The sequence below is a fragment of the Mizuhopecten yessoensis genome, unplaced genomic scaffold (assembly GCF_002113885.1).
Source record: "Mizuhopecten yessoensis strain PY_sf001 unplaced genomic scaffold, ASM211388v2 scaffold10871, whole genome shotgun sequence".
In the NCBI taxonomy this organism is placed as follows: Eukaryota; Metazoa; Mollusca; class Bivalvia; order Pectinida; family Pectinidae; genus Mizuhopecten; species Mizuhopecten yessoensis.
The window spans coordinates 319,834-339,886 of NW_018408763.1; the positions used below are offsets into that span (position 1 = coordinate 319,834).

Consider the following 20,053-nt stretch of genomic DNA (forward strand, 5'->3'; position numbering starts at 1 on the left):
TACCTCCCAAACGTTCCATTCCTGGTTAATACAGATATTTCAGCACATTTCCATACAGATAAATATAGTAACAGGTTATTGTAATATGTATTACACACTTCAAACATAAATAAATGTAGTTTATACAGGATAGATTTTTTTCTAGTGATGTCATGGTCACCAGTGGTGTTTCAGTAAAACACAGAACACTATTATGTTGTGGTCAAATAAATGTGGTTTGAAACACTGAATGATTAACTTCACATTTTGATTCAAGTTATTTCCTAACAAACTTGTTAAAAATATGTTGTGAAATTTCTCTTTTTGCTTTTTTTAAAATTCCTTTTTGAAATGATTAAAATCAAAACCATTGATGTTTTTAAGTACTGAACAATTCAAAAACAGAATATTCTTAAAAATGAAACTTTGTTATGTTAATTTTGAATTCACTTATTTGAAATTAGCACTAACGAACCGGCTAACGAGCGTGAGGGTTGAGCTGGTATTACAACACCACGAGAATTGACACACAAATAAATTATAGAGCAGGAAGTATAGAAGGTAGTTATTCTAAGCACATCTAGATGAATCTACTAGATCATTTAACATCAATAATCCGTCACAATGACAGGAGATGTTGGATGCCGTGTCTCTGTCAACGTGATACTTTTGTTCCTTAAATACACCTGTCAATTACGAAGTAAAGCTGAATAAAGCAACAGACTTCTCCAAGCTACTTCCTCCATTCACATCTAACCAATAACCAAGGGGCCTCCCACGGGATACTGGATAATTAATTTTCTTAATCTAATTCTTTGAAAATTGCCATTAAGCATTACAGGAACCTGATAGATGCCTATGTGGGTCCCTCATAGGAATTTGCAACCTTTCTGCACCCACGTGTAGCCGTCACATCGTAATACAATTAAGCTCTACGAGGATATTTGATTTTTTCATTTGCAATCAAAAATTGTTCGCAATTTCAATAATTGAAGAGTTCATTCTGGTTAAAGTACCAAACCTGAAGGGAAAAAAATGTTCATTATATTACATTTTTTATTTGATTTGAAAAAACTTGCATGATAGTTTGGTATTAATAATAGTCCTTACAAGCCAAGCGATCTACTGATATACATGTTACAAATGAAAACACAAACGATGAAACAGTCGCCTAATTCAACATCAGGAAATGAAAAATGCGTAAATTTACAATCTTGTAATTTTCTGCTCTACCATTTACCATTACTAAAATTCTATTTACTCATTCACCCCTGATGACACATTTGAACTCTTCCAAATCAAAAGTTGGAATAGTTCATTATGAAATTTCAGGGGTGAACGGGTTAATCTGATTTTCACCCTTTCTGCTATCCTGTGATCACTACACCTTTATATCTTTACCATCTCCTCTTATTACTACCGACTCCAAAGACAACCCAGGAGAATCTTTATCACGGTGTATAAGTGTCATGTTGATAAACTTCGCCTTAAACTTACCCCACATCTACAACTATCCCATTGTGGTTTGGGTACACACATCCCCCTCACCGTATCCAAGTATGTTGTACAGAAACAAGGACACTAACACCAAAACCAGACAACAGTGAAAGAAATAAACCAACAGCATTATAATCGGAGGCAACACCTCAGCCACATCTCAGCACATAACAGAATAGATGAGGCATAGTCACATGACCAAAGACAAACGAGGCATGGTCACATGACCAGAGACAAAATGAGGCACGGTCACATGACCAAAGACAAACAGTTATGGTCACATTGACCAAAGACAAATGAGGCACGGTCACATGACAGAGACAAACGATTGGCATGGTCACATGACCAGAGACAAATTAGGCATGGTAACATGACCAGAGACAAAATGAGGTATGGTCACATGACCAGAGTACAAATATGGTATAATCACATGACTTTAAAAGACAAAGCTATGATCAAATTAACAAATAAGACATGATTGCATATGCTTTTTTTCTACTTTTAATCTGATCACAAAAGGAACTGATTTGACATGAATGAAATATGCAGGATACAAAAGATGAATCTAGCTCCATAAATTGTATTCCTAATATAAATAAGAGGATGCTGAATAACTCCAACAACCATTAAACTCTTTAAAACATGATACCAGAAACAGATGTAGCACACTTTAGCACACAGAACTGGACAAATGACATATATAAATGGTTTCATCATACACAGCAACGTACAATGACACACATTTTTTCGGTTAGAAATCAACATTAGTGCTTGGTGATCGGTGAACTGCGTACTTACAGAAGTGTTTTTGCCATTTTTATTGGTGACCTTCAATAAGGAGTTCTCGTACCCCTGAAACAATAACAGTAGTGAGACGTACACACAACGTGCAGTGATGTTTTAGTGGCGCCATCTAGTGGCGACGCCAGATTTACAGTGAATGTTAATTGTTAGTTCCGTCTAATGTACAATGATGCCATTCCCAGGTCTTAGCTTCTATAGGCCGGCAATATCTACATGCAATCAACAGCGTCCGATATCCTCACAAGTCTCAACAACATTCAAACGAGGCAAGAGATTCTTTCTTTGGGGACGGATGAAGGGAGATAACTATTACTTTTTAATAAACTTTTAGACTTTTTATTTACAATCAAACATATTATGCTAGACAGTTTTTTTCATTTGCATTTTGAATAAAATAGTGAAGATTTTCTGATCAGAACAAGAAAGGAATTCATTGAAATGAAATAATTCCTCTTTTTTCTTCTGTGTTTTTACCAATTACATGTTTTTAAAACACAATATGAAAAACTTAATAAAATTGTTCTTTAAAATTACCAAAAAAATAAGACCACCTCGTTGCCAGGCCATGTTGCAGAGACTTGGAATATCCATCGAACTTGGTAGTAACAAAATATATAAAGTAGTGATGTTAGCCAACAAACAATGGTGAGTTGCCATGACGATGCCCTGGTGAGAAACAACCATTCAGCAACCATGGCCTTGTCTCCAAGCAAAGTGGAAAGACACAATATGGCATTCAGATTGCCATGGCAACTGGATCCGCTAGTTTGGTGAAAGTGCTGTCAAAAGTAGAAATTAAGCCATATTTGTTGCTATGGCGATGACACTTACATTACTTACTGCATTATTTTTGCCAGGTTTTCCCATCACCTTTAACAAAGCATTTTCGTAACCCTGGAAACAATAAAGACTGCCACCAATCAGAATTAAGTACATATATACACCGCACACCACCGCTTTGCATGTGCATTTAAGTTCTGCTCTAATACATTAATCAATTAATGAATTAATACGACATACACTATAAAGCAACAGTGTGGTAAAAAAGGATAAATTAATTACTCAACCATGAAATAAAGCTTTCTCCAACTTCTTGATTCAGCTTTTTATTTCCCATTATTAGATAAACTAACAAAATATGTAATTTGGCTTTTCCTAGCTTTGATATAGATAAAGAGTTTGATGAAAAAACATAAGACCATTTTTCTTTTCATCAAAAGTGGAGAATGCAACATTTTGTGTAAAGAGAAATATTAATGAAGACACTAGATTAGGGAAAACATTGTTTTTGTTTCCTGTGCAACAATCAAAGCAACTTTAATATATATAACTTTTACTAATTCCATGAAAGCATTCGGATATAAGGTTCTTATTTTTATGTGCAGGTGCTTTTTGTGTTCTGCCACCTCAAAGTTATCGAGATTCAAGGGGAGTTACTCCCCTTACATAGTAAAGTGCATTTTGAACCTGTAATGTCTGACAATGTAAAAAGTTTAAATTTCTAGATGAAAACAACCAAATAAATATCTACAGATGTAATTCATAAATACATAACAAGCATGCAATCTTTATCACAGTACTGCTTGAACATTTCTATACATATCAAGAACAGCCAGGCCCCCGAGTTTTTCGATTGAACCTTATAATTATGATCAAGTTTGATACATCTGACAATGTTTTTGATCTTGTTTGATAACCTAATGATCTTTAAGTAGATTTTGTAGTTTTAGCAAAAGGAAGTCTTCTGTGGACAGTGGGACAAACTTAATGTCCTATTAATCTATATGGAAATATTATGAATACATCTTTATTAATTCTTTGTTATATAGAAACTTTTGATGTGAAACATGGAAAACTTAGCACCTGAAGTATATACTACTTTTTTATGACAGAAAACCTGATGTTTACTGAAGTTATTCTGTACAATAGATACCTTTCTGTAACTAGGTGTTATGAAACTGGGGACAAGTTTAAAGCTTGATACAGTCTGATGACCAATTAACACAAATCTTCCATTTTGTATACTTACAAAACAAAACAAAATTGGAATTCAAAATGACACCGGATTGTATAGAGATCAGATTATCATCCTGACCCATAGACCCAAAAAATAATTTGTTAATTTTCAAATATTTTTCCAGGATGACATTTTTGAAAATTTGTGTCAAAAGTCTTGTTAGGATAATCAGGTTTTAACAACAGGTAGGACAACTAAAATCAATTCAAGCAAGGGGAGGTAAGCATGTCAGGGATTTACAATCTATTTTCATTACCATACATAAGCATAGATCTAATAAACAAAGGGAAGTAACTATTGGAGTTATTTTCACATGTGCAATGGTTTAAAATCAATAAAATAAATCAAATTTGGTAAATTTCTTCAAAACATGCAATAAGGTGTTAAGACTTGATAATAAGATAATCATTGGAGTATTTTGAGTTCGCTCTATTACATATCTGTAGCAAACATTCCATTCCTTAATGTTGTTGCATAGTTTCGGATTATTTTGTTTACATATTTGATTTCCAAAGCAATACTTATAGAAATAACATAAAAAAAACTTAAAATTGAATTTGACAACATAAAGAATGACATAATAATATATGTAAAAGAGGTTTAAAGCATTGCGTTGCTATACAGACGTCTTATACCAAAAAAAAAATCCAATATCTCGTAGAATAAATTGACAGTAACCTTGGAGTAAAAAACCCTATCCATTCCATAGCACATCTTCAATGTAGAGTCCCAATAAACTGAGTGAATTATGCATCAAAGTATTGATTTTGTTGCGAAGATGCAGCCTTGAATTCTCCCACATACACTTAGAAGTAAGTGGGTAGGGTTTACTATATCACATTTAAACAGGAATGGATTAACTTGGGTGATGAGAAAAATTTTGCCTCATTTGAAAAACTCAATTTACAGCTAAAACAAAAGACATAATGTTTTTTATTTGTAAGTGATTTCAATAGTAAAGAGAAATGTGGAGTTTGTTTTTATTTTAATTCACTTTTATTCTCATTTATGTAAAATTCTGTATATTTTCAAACCTGCAGAAAGTTTAGGTTTCCTTCTGAAGAATCTTAACATCTCTGAAAATCTCTTAATTGAAAAAGGACTGGTAACTACAAATTTTATACATTGATTTTAAATACAAATATTTTTCTAGTTCCTTTAAAATCATTTCTTGCTTACTTTGAGTTCTTTGCCCAACTCAAATCAAGTTCCATCTATAACTTACAGTTAATCATAAATCAGGTATTTTAACCCATCCCCCCCCCCCCCCCCTTACCATATCAAATAACTGGACAAGTCTTTTTTAAACAAGTAGGAGTAAATGAGTTAAGTTATTGGCAGAAATGACCACCAGTCTGGTATAAAAAATTGGGGAGATATTACGGATGCTTCTAATGATGAAACCTTTAGTATGGACTAATCAGTGTAGATTCTGATGACTTAAATCGAAGAAAGTTCAGGTATAACTAGACTTTCACAGAAATTTCCAGGGATTTAACCCTTTCACCCCTATGTAACTTCAGTAAACTCTTCAATACTTTGATAGCTGGAGGAGTCCATTATAGTCTACAGTGGTGAAATGGTTAAGGCAAAATGTCAATTGCTAAAACACTGCCGTCTTCATTCCAGAAAGAAGCTAACCAATGCTGAGCTTCCTAGGTTCTATATAGCTGCTATACATTTCTAGGATCTGTAACGTGGATGCGGCAAGTCAGACTTTGGACCCAAATTAGGTAAATGAATGATTGACTGGGGACTCTACTCCAACTAATTAGAGAAGACATATCTTACTGTCTATTTTAGGAAAAAATAGATGATTTCTTGCTACAGTGGTGACCTTTGCCTCCCATTTCATACATTGGGGTGATCCAAAGGAATCAACGGTTCAGTCCATCATGGTCATGTAGGGGCACACAACTATTTATCCATCCTTTCTTTATGCAATGTCTACATTTTCTTTATGTGAAAAAAATCTATTATGTTCAGGACATAAACTAGTCCAGGGAAAGAGAATGGAAAAAACAACAAAAAAAATCTTATCGCCTACCAACTGGAGATAACCATAGATTTTTCAATTCCTTTCTGTTTTATCTTATTCCAAGTTAGCGAGACTGAGCCAAACGTTAATCAGCATCTTATCAATGCTTTCAGTACAGCATGAAGCCAAGCATAATCGTGAGGCAGATCTATCATGGCCATCAGTTCCAAAGGTTGATAGTTTGCACTCCCAGGATTTTTTCTATTAACAAATTTCTTCAAAACAGTGTTAAGTGTGAATTTTTATGTGAACAAAAAAAAAAAAGACGAACGCTGCTATTTTATTTACTTCAAAAAGACAAGCTATCAAGGAAAACAAATGATGATAGTAAAAGTTAGAAAGTTCAACCAAATCTTCTCTCCTGATCCCAACCTCCCAAACATAGAAAAAAATACATAATACAATAACTTGTTTGTTTGTGGTTTAACGCCTTTAAAACATGTCACAGTGTGATGATGATGTGAACACTCAAAGGCCATTTTAATTTTAAATGCATTATTTCACGAAAATCATCCAATGACCAATAAAAATGGTCTAATATCAGATGCTTAAAGAATATATATACTCTGGTAATGGGATATAACTGAAAGCCAAAAAAAAACTTTATAGAAATAATCGAGATTCTTTTCTCCAGTTATTACTTCAAACTAACATTCATCAGGATCCACCTTAATGCAGTTAATACAAAATTAATATTCAGGATGATCCTAGTTAATATCTATATAATTATGATGAATAAGAAAAGGCAAAAATGGCCAGTATGATACATTTACTTAGCAGCCACAGGGGACACCCACAGCGTATTCAGGTCTTGATAATGTTGATAAAATTCAGCAAATTTTTTGAGAGAAAACAACTTTCTCATGTAACGGGCACACAGGGAAGGTCTCAGGGATATGCTTCAAAGAAATCTACAAAATTATCTAAATTGGACATAAATTAGTGGATACCGTAGTTGTTCCTATGGTAACTCTCTGCAGTAGATACTGTATCTATTCTCAGTTACCTCCCCTTGAACATGTACACTTGTACTGTATCTACACTTGTACTGTACGTATCTTAATGAAACACCCTAACAAAAAGTATATGAAAAGACTCAGATAAAGTTTGGAAAGTGTAGACTTGTCTAAATAAAATATAAATACATAGGTACAAACTAAATTATCTACTCGAACCAACCCTTAATTTAACTTAATTTAAAAAAAGTATAAAAATTCAGCCCAGGTTGTAAAATCTCACAAATGTACACTCATACCTGCCATTGAGTACATTTTTATATTTAAAGAAAAACTGAACACGATATGATGGTAGATAGAATTCCTATGCCGTGATTTTTGGTTTCTCTGACGTAAGCGGCCTTCAGTGTACTAGAACACACAAACACTGTAGCACATGTCGGACTCCTCTACATCTGTTGTCTTATCAGTCAAATTAATCACTTAACAGATCTGCTGATTCCTGCACCAATGTTGCACGAGCAAGCCAGACTTGGAGACAAGTGTAATTAGACCTCACTGATCCCTCCCCCAGAATGTAACCCACCCCCNGATACTCATTTACTTGATTGACAGAATGCCGTAGCATTACACATAGGGTCTGGTCTGAATGTGTGAATGTTTTTACGATGATAGTCCTTAACAGCAACAGGTTCATTATCAAAGTTCCTTTTCTATCAATTTCCAACCACAAGAACATAATTTGCATATGAAATATTGTTGATTGGTTGAAAATTTGAGATCCCTCCTAGCACCTTTAGACAAAATATGGCTGAAAATGATTCCAAAATGATTCCAAAAAGATTTTTTATTTTAAACTTATATAAATGTTAATTGATATAACCATTTTCTTTATGCTGAAATAATGGACTGTTCAACCAATCACAAATTAAGTCTTTAAAATAATTACTTTTAATATCATTTACATCTCAAATCTGAAGCATATTTTATTATTTCAAACAATAATTCTCATATCCAATATGAAATATATATCATATTAAATGAGCAACTTGATTGTTTGGTAAGATTTTATGACCATTTTCCTGCCGATAGAGAGAAGAGGTAAGAAATGGAGAGACGAATATTACCTCGTAGGTCCTAAATAACAGGTATAATTCACGGGGTTTTGCGTCCATGGGAAGACCACTGACAAATAAGGTCCGCACCTGAAAAATCAGAAGAAAAGAAAATATGACATATAATTCAACACTTTTGATAAACATTCACCCCTGAAATTCCAAATGAGCTATTCCAACCTTTGAATCGGAGGATTACAAATGTGTCTTCAGGGGTGAATGAGTTAATCAGATTTTGAACAATATAATTAACTCTTTATCTTTTGGAAAATATTTCCATTTTAGATGATTTTAATTTGATTGATTTTTTTCCAGATTTTGATTTGGAAACTAAGATGATTTATAATAAAACTGATAAATTAACGTAAAAGTATTAGAAAACAATTATAATGAGAACTGGTAACGGTAATACTTTAGATTTAATAACGATAATATCAACATTGTGCATCATGGTACCATACAACAGACAGACAAGCCTAAGACACCAATGCTGGATCTCGTCTTAGAATTCTAAATATTAAACTGTTTTAGGAATTTAACAAGTCAGATCTGTAAAGTGCAGATTATAAGTAAGCCCTTCACAAACTACATTTATAAAGCAGGGTTATACTGGTGTTTACTATTATTTCAGATTTTTTGGATAATTTTGTCCACAGTCATTCAATCAACTACCTGTATTACCATTTCTTCAAATTAACGTTTTATATCAAAGCTTTAGAGGAGATGAAGAAAACAATAGGATATCTTACACTAGAATTCTTCAGTCCTAGATTTTCACTAACAACCATTCAGCATTTCTATTAATGTGGCATAAATCAAACTCAACAAGAAGCTTTCTTCCAAGATTCAGAAAGACACAGAGTAAAACAGTGACACGAACCAACGTATTAAATCTTGCTAAAACATATACAGCATTATAACTCTATCATCAAAGTCTGGTAGTGTTGTCTGGGCATTTATTACAAACATTTCGGCCCCTGTATTAGTCAATGTCACAGAGAAGCTTTACTTAAAGACACACACGACTAACAAGCAATACATTTGGTAACGAAATGTAACACGAAACAACAATGTCGGCATAAAATTGTCGTTTGTTCGTCGGATCTCCATGGTGATCCTTTTATTCTCAATGATGTTGTAACCACATGTTTTCGTTAATTGAGCGATGAAGCTTTCAACATGATACCGACATAACTCTTGTTAATTATACCTATAAAAACACTACTGTGCTTTCTCTCAAGTTACGGTGAATACTCTCCAGCTTATTCTCTGCTTACCATTGTACTATAAAAATATCAAATCCACCTAACTTTATTACATATGACCATCTGGTGCATTTAGATGGGGCCCAAAGAACCACACCCACCACACTTTTTAAATGTGACCATGTATGCTATAGATTTGGACCAAAGAATCACATCCTGAAGACTTTTTAAATGTGCATGACCATGTGGATTTAGAGGGGCGAAAAGAGCAAATTCCTCCTCAAATCCTGGATTTTTTTAAATTTTTGGTCTCGCAGGTATTTTCTGGATATCTTACTATATATCTGTCCCTTCTAATTGACAGATTCTAATTACCCGCTAGTACTAGACTGTGTTGAGTATGTGGTACTCTTCTACTTATGTTTGTAACAATGTAATGATAATTACTTATAATTATCACTCTAACCTTCCATCCTCTTGTGTCGATTTATATTCTATATCGCAGAACAAAGTCTTAAAATATCCAGAAAGTCATCTGACGATACAGACGGCGCAATTAACTGTCCAGAACTAGGTCACAAAGACACTGAAGAAAAATCTGAGATAAGTCGCGTTACGAACAAGTCTTCAATTTGCCTTCGTAATATTGCGAACCTTTACTGTAATTCTGTTGCTTCACATTGCAGCACAATGTTGATGGCAGCGGAGTGACACCTCCGGATGATTGCTACACGAGTGGATCACAATACTAACACTAACCGCCATAGCCTTCCCATTGGACCAATAGAATGCTGCTCTAAATCCCCCATTGTTCGATTACCTCCAAATTTGATTTAGAACGGAAAACCACAACTAGACAATTCCCAGCGTTTGTTCCAGTACGTAAAATGGTTCGCGGTGTGGAAAGACAAAAGAAGTTATTCAATTATCTCAAGTCTAGCTAATTTGTAAGAGATCATCTCACTGTTATTGAGTTCTGTTGTAGTAAGGTTTATAAAGGGACTAGGGGAAACAGGAACCACAGACACTAAAGGGTACAGCCCACTTATACAGAGTATACACCAGATTTGCATAGGGACTAGGGGAAACAGGAACCACAGACACTAAAGGGTACAGCCCACTTATACAGAGTATACATCAGATTTGTATAGGGACTAGGGGAAACAGGAAACCATAGACACTAAAGGGTACAGTCCACTTATACAGAGTATACACCAGATTTGTATAGGGACTAGGGGAAACAGGAACCACAGACACTAAAGGGTACAGCCCACTTATACAGAGTATACATCAGATTTGTATAGGGACTAGGGGAAACAGGAAACCATAGACACTGAAGGGTACAGCCCACTTATGTAGGGAGCTGTGTTAGGGGAAACAGGAACCACAGACACTAAAGGGTACAGCCCACTTATACAGAGTATCCACCAGATTTGTATAGGGACTAGGGGAAACAGGAACCACAGACACTAAAGGGTACAGCCCACTTATACAGAGTATCCACCAGATTTGTATAGGGACTAGGGGAAACAGGAAACCATAGACACTGAAGGGTACAGCCCACTTATGTAGGGAGCTGTGTTAGGGGAAACAGGAACCACAGACACTAAAGGGTACAGCCCACTTATACAGAGTATCCACCAGATTTGTATAGGGACTAGGGGAAACAGGAACCACAGACACTAAAGGGTACAGCCCACTTATACAGAGTATCCACCAGATTTGTATAGGGACTAGGGGAAACAGGAACCACAGACACTAAAGGGTACAGCCCACTTATACAGAGTATCCACCAGATTTGTATAGGGACTAGGGGAAACAGGAAACCATAGACACTAAAGGGTACAGTCCACTTATACAGAGTATACACCAGATTTGCATAGGGACTGGGGGAAACAGGAAACCATAGAAACTGAAGGATACAGCAGACTATATAGGGATCTGTTTTAGGGGAAACAGGAAACCATAGAAACTGAAGGATACAGCAGACTATATAGGGATCTGTTTTAGGGGAAACAGGAAACCATAGAAACTGAAGGATACAGCAGACTATATAGGGAGCTGTGTTAGGGGAAACAGGAACCACAGACACTAAAGGGTACAGCCCACTTATACAGAGTATACACCAGATTTGCATAGGGACTAGGGGAAACAGGAAACCATAGAAACTGAAGGATACAGCAGACTATATAGGGAGCTGTGTTAGGGGAAACAGGAAACCATAGAAACTGAAGGATACAGCAGACGTATACAGAGTATACACCAGATTTATATAGGTACTCATGGATACAGTAGTCTTATATAGGAAGATACAGCAGGCTTATACAAGAGACCCAGCAAACTGGGGATACAGGATATTTCTGACAAACAGTGAAGAATACAGTAGACTTGAAATATATACCAGGTCTATATCGGAAGATACAGGAAAATTTATATAGAAGCATACAGGAGATTCATGAAGAGGGGGATACAGGATATTTATATAGAGGGATACAAGAGATTTATAGAAAGGGATAAAGGAGATTTATAGAGAGGGATACAGGAGATTTATAGAGATGGATACAGGAGATTTATAGAGAGGGATAAAGGAGATTTATAGAGAGGGATACGGGAGATTTATAGAGAGGGATAAAGGAGACTTATAGAGAGGGATAAAGGAGATTTATAGAGAGGGATACGGGAGATTTATAGAGAGGGATAAAGGAGACTTATAGAGAGGGATACGGGAGATTTATAGAGAGGGATAAAGGAGACTTATAGAGAGGGATACAGGAGATTTATAGAGAGGGATAAAGGAGACTTATAGAGAGGGATAAAGGAGATTTATAGAGAGGGATACGGGAGATTTATAGAGAGGGATAAAGGAGATTTATAGAGAGGGATACGGGAGATTTATAGAGAGGGATAAAGGAGACTTATAGAGAGGGATACGGGAGATTTATAGAGAGGGATAAAGGAGACTTATAGAGAGGGATACAGGAGATTTATAGAGAGGGATAAAGGAGACTTATAGAGAGGGATAAAGGAGATTTATAGAGAGGGATACGGGAGATTTATAGAGAGGGATAAAGGAGATTTATAGAGAGGGATACGGGAGATTTATAGAGAGGGATAAAGGAGACTTATAGAGAGGGATACGGGAGATTTATAGAGAGGGATAAAGGAGACTTATAGAGAGGGATACAGGAGATTTATAGAGAGGGATAAAGGAGACTTATAGAGAGGGATAAAGGAGATTTATAGAGAGGGATACGGGAGATTTATAGAGAGGGATAAAGGAGATTTATAGAGAGGGATACAGGAGATTTATAGAGAGGGATACGGGAGATTTATAGAGAGGGATAAAGGAGACTTATAGAGAGGGATACGGGAGATTTATAGAGAGGGATAAAGGAGACTTATAGAGAGGGATACAGGAGATTTATAGAGAGGGATAAAGGAGACTTATAGAGAGGGATAAAGGAGATTTATAGAGAGGGATACGGGAGATTTATAGAGAGGGATAAAGGAGATTTATAGAGAGGGATACGGGAGATTTATAGAGAGGGATAAAGGAGACTTATAGAGAGGGATACGGGAGATTTATAGAGAGGGATAAAGGAGACTTATAGAGAGGGATACAGGAGATTTATAGAGAGGGATAAAGGAGACTTATAGAGAGGGATAAAGGAGATTTATAGAGAGGGATACGGGAGATTTATAGAGAGGGATAAAGGAGATTTATAGAGAGGGATACGGGAGATTTATAGAGAGGGATAAAGGAGACTTATAGAGAGGGATACGGGAGATTTATAGAGAGGGATAAAGGAGACTTATAGAGAGGGATACAGGAGATTTATAGAGAGGGATAAAGGAGACTTATAGAGAGGGATAAAGGAGATTTATAGAGAGGGATACGGGAGATTTATAGAGAGGGATAAAGGAGATTTATAGAGAGGGATACGGGAGATTTATAGAGAGGGATAAAGGAGACTTATAGAGAGGGATACAGGAGATTTATAGAGAGGGATAAAGGAGACTTATAGAGAGGGATAAAGGAGATTTATAGAGAGGGATACAGGAGATTTATAGAGAGGGATACAGGAGATTTATAGAGAGGGATACGGGAGATTTATAGAGAGGGATAAAGGAGACTTATAGAGAGGGATACGGGAGATTTATAGAGAGGGATAAAGGAGACTTATAGAGAGGGATACAGGAGATTTATAGAGAGGGATAAAGGAGACTTATAGAGAGGGATAAAGGAGATTTATAGAGAGGGATACGGGAGATTTATAGAGAGGGATAAAGGAGACTTATAGAGAGGGATACAGGAGATTTATAGAGAGGGATAAAGGAGACTTATAGAGAGGGATAAAGGAGATTTATAGAGAGGGATACGGGAGATTTATAGAGAGGGATAAAGGAGACTTATAGAGAGGGATACGGGAGATTTATAGAGAGGGATAAAGGAGACTTATAGAGAGGGATACAGGAAATGTATATAGAGGGACACAGAAGACTATATAGGGCAGTGATATAAATGGGAGTGCCTTATAAATGATACAGCAGACATTGTATAGAGGTTGTTGAACTTGGTCATGGTACTGGTTGTAGACACATACAAATGTTTGGTTATTAATTGGATAAAACAGATATATACTTTAAACGCTGTTATACACAACCAAATGTGATGACGTCTATTGATTTTAAATACTGTCAATGCTGCCTGATCGGATAAAAACGGATAAAAACATCATCAAAGACGACAAGAGCTGGAATTAGAGTCAATGTCTGGTCTGTCATCAATAAACATTACAAGGAATCTCCTTGCAGTAAAAATAGATCTAGGTCACCAACGGGGACGGAAACGAGAATGAGGCAGACAGAGACGGTGACAGGGATAGAAAGAGAGATAGAGAGATAGAGAAAGAGGAGCAAAAAGGAAGGACAAGACAAACAGAGAGGGAAAAGAGAAGGAGACAGATAGATAAAGGGAGGAAAGACGGATGAAATTGAAAGGAACGGAGATACACACAGATATAGAAGAGAGATGGAGAAAGAGATAGAAAGAAAGACAGGAAGAGAGGGGGAAAGACAGAGACGGAAAGGAAGAAAGAGACAAACAGAGAGGGAAGAGAGATGTGAGACGGGGATAGAAAGATAGGAAGAGATCAGGAAAGAGAGAGAAGACATTAAAAGAGTTAAGGACAAATCTTCTGGAATGTTTTCTTAATTACAGTAATGCTTTTACTAAGGAAAATTTTAGTGCAAAAAAATAAATTTCTTCAAGTTATGGAAGGGTTTGTAAAATTGGGGTCATTGTATGTGTTAAACATTATAAGTAAATTACAGCAAGACTACAGATGAGAGAACTAATACACTGATAATTGTAATACACAAACATTGTTTAACAATGAATTAAAGTACATCAAGACATCAATATCTTTATAATCAGAGATGGAATATACTGGGATTTTTTCTTGGAAGGTTAAACAAATTTGTCTTGTTGAATTTAATCAATCACCGATATCTTTCTTTGAATGAATAGAACTGATGGGAATAATGTACTCGGAAACCCAGCTTGATAAATCACGAAAGTATAAACATACATTTCCCTAAAGAACGTAAAACAAAACTGCGACCAAAACACATTAAAAAATATAGATTTCTCAATACACTGTATGTTTTAAAATCGATTTTTGGCACAATTTCCCAAGCATGTAAAATTGATAATCTGAGAAAATGTTTAGAAGCAATATAAGGTTTATCTGAATTTGGAAGTGGAACCTCATTACAACGATACATTGATTTTATCTTTACTGGGGGAGTTATTTCCCTTAGAGGGAATTTCTAGTATCTATATATTAACCCATTCACCCCTGAAGACACATATGAACTCTTCCATTTCAAAAATTGGAATAGTTCATTATAAAATTTCAGGGGTGAATGAGTTAAAGAGAACATTATAGCTTACCGTTTTATTCCCATATAAGGAATGCAGAGACTCATTTGTATACAAACTCAAGAATATTTACCACAACAATAAAAATAAAAATTACGATATTTTCAAGGTTTACACAGAAATATCATAGCTGGCATGGGAATGTTCATCCATTTTTTTAAATCAGATCAGGGTATGTATACAATCTCTGGAGTCTACCTTCGCCCAAAGACGTCCCCTTCAAATTTGTCCATCCTTCCTTAATATTGTTATAAAATCCCAAAACATTGGCAAGATCATGAAAGATAAAGAATAATAAAAAAATTGCGATATCTTGTTGCGTCCTCGGAGATTTTTTTGAAGGAAATAAATACGTATACCTAGTCCCCTACGTGTCGTCGACTCCTTCAACTCACGAATGTAGAATTTTATCCAATCAACAGAAGTTCTGATGTCTGCTCCCGTGGGAGTGATATCGCTGGCGAGTACAGAGTTTGGCATAAGAACAATAACCACAGAGAGAAATTTGGAGGTATATGGTCCGTATACAATTGAAATACAATAATAGATACATCATGTTACATTGTAGTGCCTTGTGATCGTAACCTCTCTACACCAACGTCACATTGTAGTGCCTTGTGATCGTAACCTCTCTACACCAACAACACATTGTAGTGCCTTGTGATCACAACCTCTCTACACCAACGTCACAATCAACGGCATGGGTGTGTTAATTCTCTCTATACCAACTACCAGTATGGGTGTGTTTATTCAACACCATGCAATGTTTTCTATTATATTTTAATAAAGTTTATATTTTTATCATATGGATAATGTAAACTTAAATATTTTATCGGTAAAGTTATTTTAACGCTTAATGTATTTTAAAAATTATTTAAATTATGACGGTGCTAATCTAAGTTAAATTATAATTGTGTTAATCTAAGTTAAATTATAACTGTGCTTATCTAAGTTAAATTATGACGGTGCTAAATCTGAGCTAATTTATAACTGTGCTTATCTAAGTTAAATTATTCATAAAAGTTCAATTCTTTTCCTATGACTTCAAGTTGTTGAAATGTAGAATGACTTAGCATCAGAAATTATCTTCGAAGACGATGATTATACAAAGCCCCCTTTTTCATAGGATTTCCACCGTAGCATTGAACAGTTAGCTAGGAGAGGAAAAATTGTACACTAATTTAAAAATGATAATATATTTGTTTGTGATTATAAATAAATAGCCTCCCCCAGACCCAAAGAACAATGATCTCCTATGTTTAATTGAAAATATTGATTTTACAATAAATGTATCGTGTCATTTCGGATTCTCTCAGGACTTTTCCTGTATCTCCTACTCTATGTATTACAATTATGAACGTGTGACGTGGGAAATGAAGACGTATGCCGTGTGTTAGACACAGAACCCATGGCTATATATATGGGGGGATGGGAGGGGGAGGGGGTGGGGGAGGGGGCATGGGAGGAGGAAATTCCCAATGTGAAGCAATTTCGGTCTCGGTCATCAGCCCAAATGAATATTTATTTCAAGGTTACCTATTGTGTTGTTTTTATCCTGCTTTGATGAGAAAGAAACAAAATGGAGGCAGTGCTCAATGACAGACATCTTGTATCCGTCTCCCGATTTGGTTCCCCTTGTTTGATGAGAACAAAGTAAGACGGAGGCATTGTTTATTTACAGAGGTACTGTTTGACCATAAAATAGGTAGGGAATACAGATCCCTGATTACAAACAGCCATTGATTCATATAAATATAAGCTGTATTCCTTTTACAACAATTACGAGACAACTTATTACAACTAAGCAATATTAATCAGTCTTGTTGGCACGGATGTTAGCATGCTGGTGGTCTTAATGTGCCCACGTAGTCGGGCAGTTGAACCCATACCTTCCATCACGCCCGATCGTCCGATCATGGAATCAAACCCCTGCCGCCTTGGTGAAGGGCGAGGGCGATATCCACTGCCTCACCTAACTATCCAGTGAATCCATATGCTTTAGTTCATTTCGGTTTCAGGATACCTTATGGTATACTGAGAATATACTTTATGGAAAGATTAGGCTTAAGGAGTTGCTACTATTCATTTTACTTCAGTTATTGACTTCTGCTGGCGTGATTGAATGCAATTATTAGATAAGAAAGAAACAGATATGGTTTGCTTAAGGCGTTGCTACACTTCGTTTTATTTTAATTTTTGATAACCTGTTTGTATGATTTCCCTACGCTTGTCAGTTAACAGAAGAGCAGAGTTTTAAATCATTAAGTTCATGTCCTTATCGGGTATATGTTCTAGGTAAATAAAAACGAAATTTTCGTGATATTGGATTTAACAGGTTAAACAAAAACTCCATGTAACGTATTAGGCAGGCCTGAAGTGTTCACTAAGTGTTTTGATAGTTACCTCTGAGGTAAAATACCACTGTAACAAACGCCTTGTCAGGACATTGTAGTGTTTTAACCCAAACTCTCTTGACATGTCGTCAAGGACGACTTAACTATCGTAAAACTCTGGTGAGTAAGTGTAAAGAACGTAATGAAAGTTTTTATGTCGATAAATCCACAAAGTAAAAATAAACCCCACTTTCTAACACATTAAAATCCCCGGGATTACACGAAAAGCTGGTCGTAAATACCACCGTCCATCACTCGTCTGAAACTTTAAAGGAGTCAAGTTATTTAGACCAAAATGTTTGACATTATATCACGCCATGGAAACTTTTAAGACAGATGTCAACAAGGTGCCATCTTGTTTCACCATGGTGACAAGACTGTCAACCAAAACTCCTTAAAACCAGCTATAAACAATTTAATGCAGTACTTGATTGTTTAACTCCCCAGTGCTTTAGTTTTTGTTTGGAAGAATTAGTGCGGCACTTAAGGATTTAACTCATTCACCCCTGACATTTCATAATGAACTATTCCAACCTTTGATTTGGGAAAGTTCAAATGTGACTTCAGGGGTGAATGGGTTAGTGTTACTCGTTTAATTAGTTATTTATCAAGGCAACAAATTTTGCACAGACTTGATTTATGTTCTACTTTAATATTCTAAACATTTTTAATTGCTTGATTTAATGCAAAATGAAGAAAAAATAATTTTTTTTCTAAAATTCTTTTATCTAATTATTCATTAAAGTACATACAAAATTTATTGGATGATTCTTTTAATTTAATGCTGATTGAAGAAACAAAAATTTGAAAACAGTCGCCTAAGGTTGGCTAAGGAAATATATGGCGTGGAAATTAAGTATATCACAGTTTGAGAATACTTCAATAGTACATAAGATGTGCTATAGTGCAAAGTCAATCTCGGAATAATTAATGTCTGATCCTGTATAAAGGATAAGTTATTAGCTTACAGGGACCATTAGGACTTTAGGAGAACATTGATAGGAGGGGCAGGACTTTAGTTTTTGGCTACACAAAGGGTTTGGGGGTGGTAGGGGACAGAAATCGAGTTATTGGCTACACAAAGGGTTTGGGGGTGGGAGGGGACAGAAGTCGAGTTATTGGCTACAAACAGGGTTTGGGGGTGAGAGGAAATCGACAGAAATCGAGTTATTGGCTACAAACAGGGTTTGGGGTGGGAGGGGACAGAAATCGAGTTATTGGCTACAAACAGGGTTTAGGGTGGGGGTGGGGAGGGGTCACAAAAGTCAAGTTATTGGCAACAGAATGCATTAGTAAAGACAGAACTCAAGTTGTTGACTACACAAAGGGTTTTGGGAAGAGGGGACAGAGTTTATGTTGTTGGCTATAAAATTTCATCAGGAGAAAGACTGAAGTTGATGACTTCCACCCCCAATGATAGGGGAACAGAACCTGGCCTCACTTATAAAAACAGACACCCAAAAGAAAGTTAATGATCCTAAGCCAACACTGGTAGCTGTCGTGTTAATAATTCCACTGGTAACCAAGACAAACCTTTAAGTCTTCCTTTGTGAATTTTAAATTGTGCTCAAGTGACCATTGTGTTGCCCATTCTCGTTATATTCAATTTAAAAATGTGTAAACATAATGCCATCGTCGGTGTGGTAATATAATCAAATTGATTGGCGTTATCAGATCATCTTTTTATCTAGGACAATATTGACGAGTTTCTATAGAGAACAGTTTATTAGAAAGTCAATAATGTTCACAAGTCCTCATACACGTGGCCAGAATAACAACGATCTTATTCAAATGGCAGATTTCTTTCAAATAGAAATTTTATCTACGGTTTACTTTGATTCTAATTTCAACAGGTAACTGAAAACTGGGGTAATCAATTTTGTCAATGCATGGATAACTATATATCCCAACAAAATATACAGGGAAGCCTTGACAAATTCAGTCAATGGATGTCTGCTTTGGACCGTAAATATGTTCAAGGTTTGTTGTCATGCCAATTTATATATTGGTAGGAGGTAAGGGGATATGAGGAAGAGGCAAAGGTTGGAGATAGTGTGTTGGGTATAGGAGTTAGTTGGGGACAGGAACAGGGTTGGTGGGGGGGG

The 20,053-nt window shown here is 35.8% G+C and overlaps 2 protein-coding genes across 8 annotated transcripts in view; one reads left to right on the top strand and one right to left on the bottom strand.

The window, feature by feature from the left end:
* The window catches only part of LOC110463181, a 494,021-nt gene that overhangs the window by 245,300 nt on the left and 228,668 nt on the right, over positions 1 to 20,053 (top strand). The window lies entirely within an intron of this gene.
* The window catches only part of LOC110463182 (protein couch potato-like), a 177,832-nt gene that overhangs the window by 28,452 nt on the left and 129,327 nt on the right, over positions 1 to 20,053 (bottom strand). For 5 of the 7 annotated variants that reach the window (XM_021517572.1, XM_021517571.1, XM_021517575.1 and 2 more), the window contains exons 2-3: positions 8,419 to 8,496; positions 3,112 to 3,174 (exon numbers count right to left, since the gene is read on the bottom strand). In XM_021517572.1, the coding sequence (XP_021373247.1) occupies positions 3,112 to 3,174; positions 8,419 to 8,496 (141 nt within the window). Of the gene's footprint in view, positions 1 to 2,274; positions 2,329 to 3,111; positions 3,175 to 8,418; positions 8,497 to 20,053 lie in introns of all 7 variants that reach the window. The other 2 variants (XM_021517574.1, XM_021517573.1) reach the window with 2 other exon arrangements.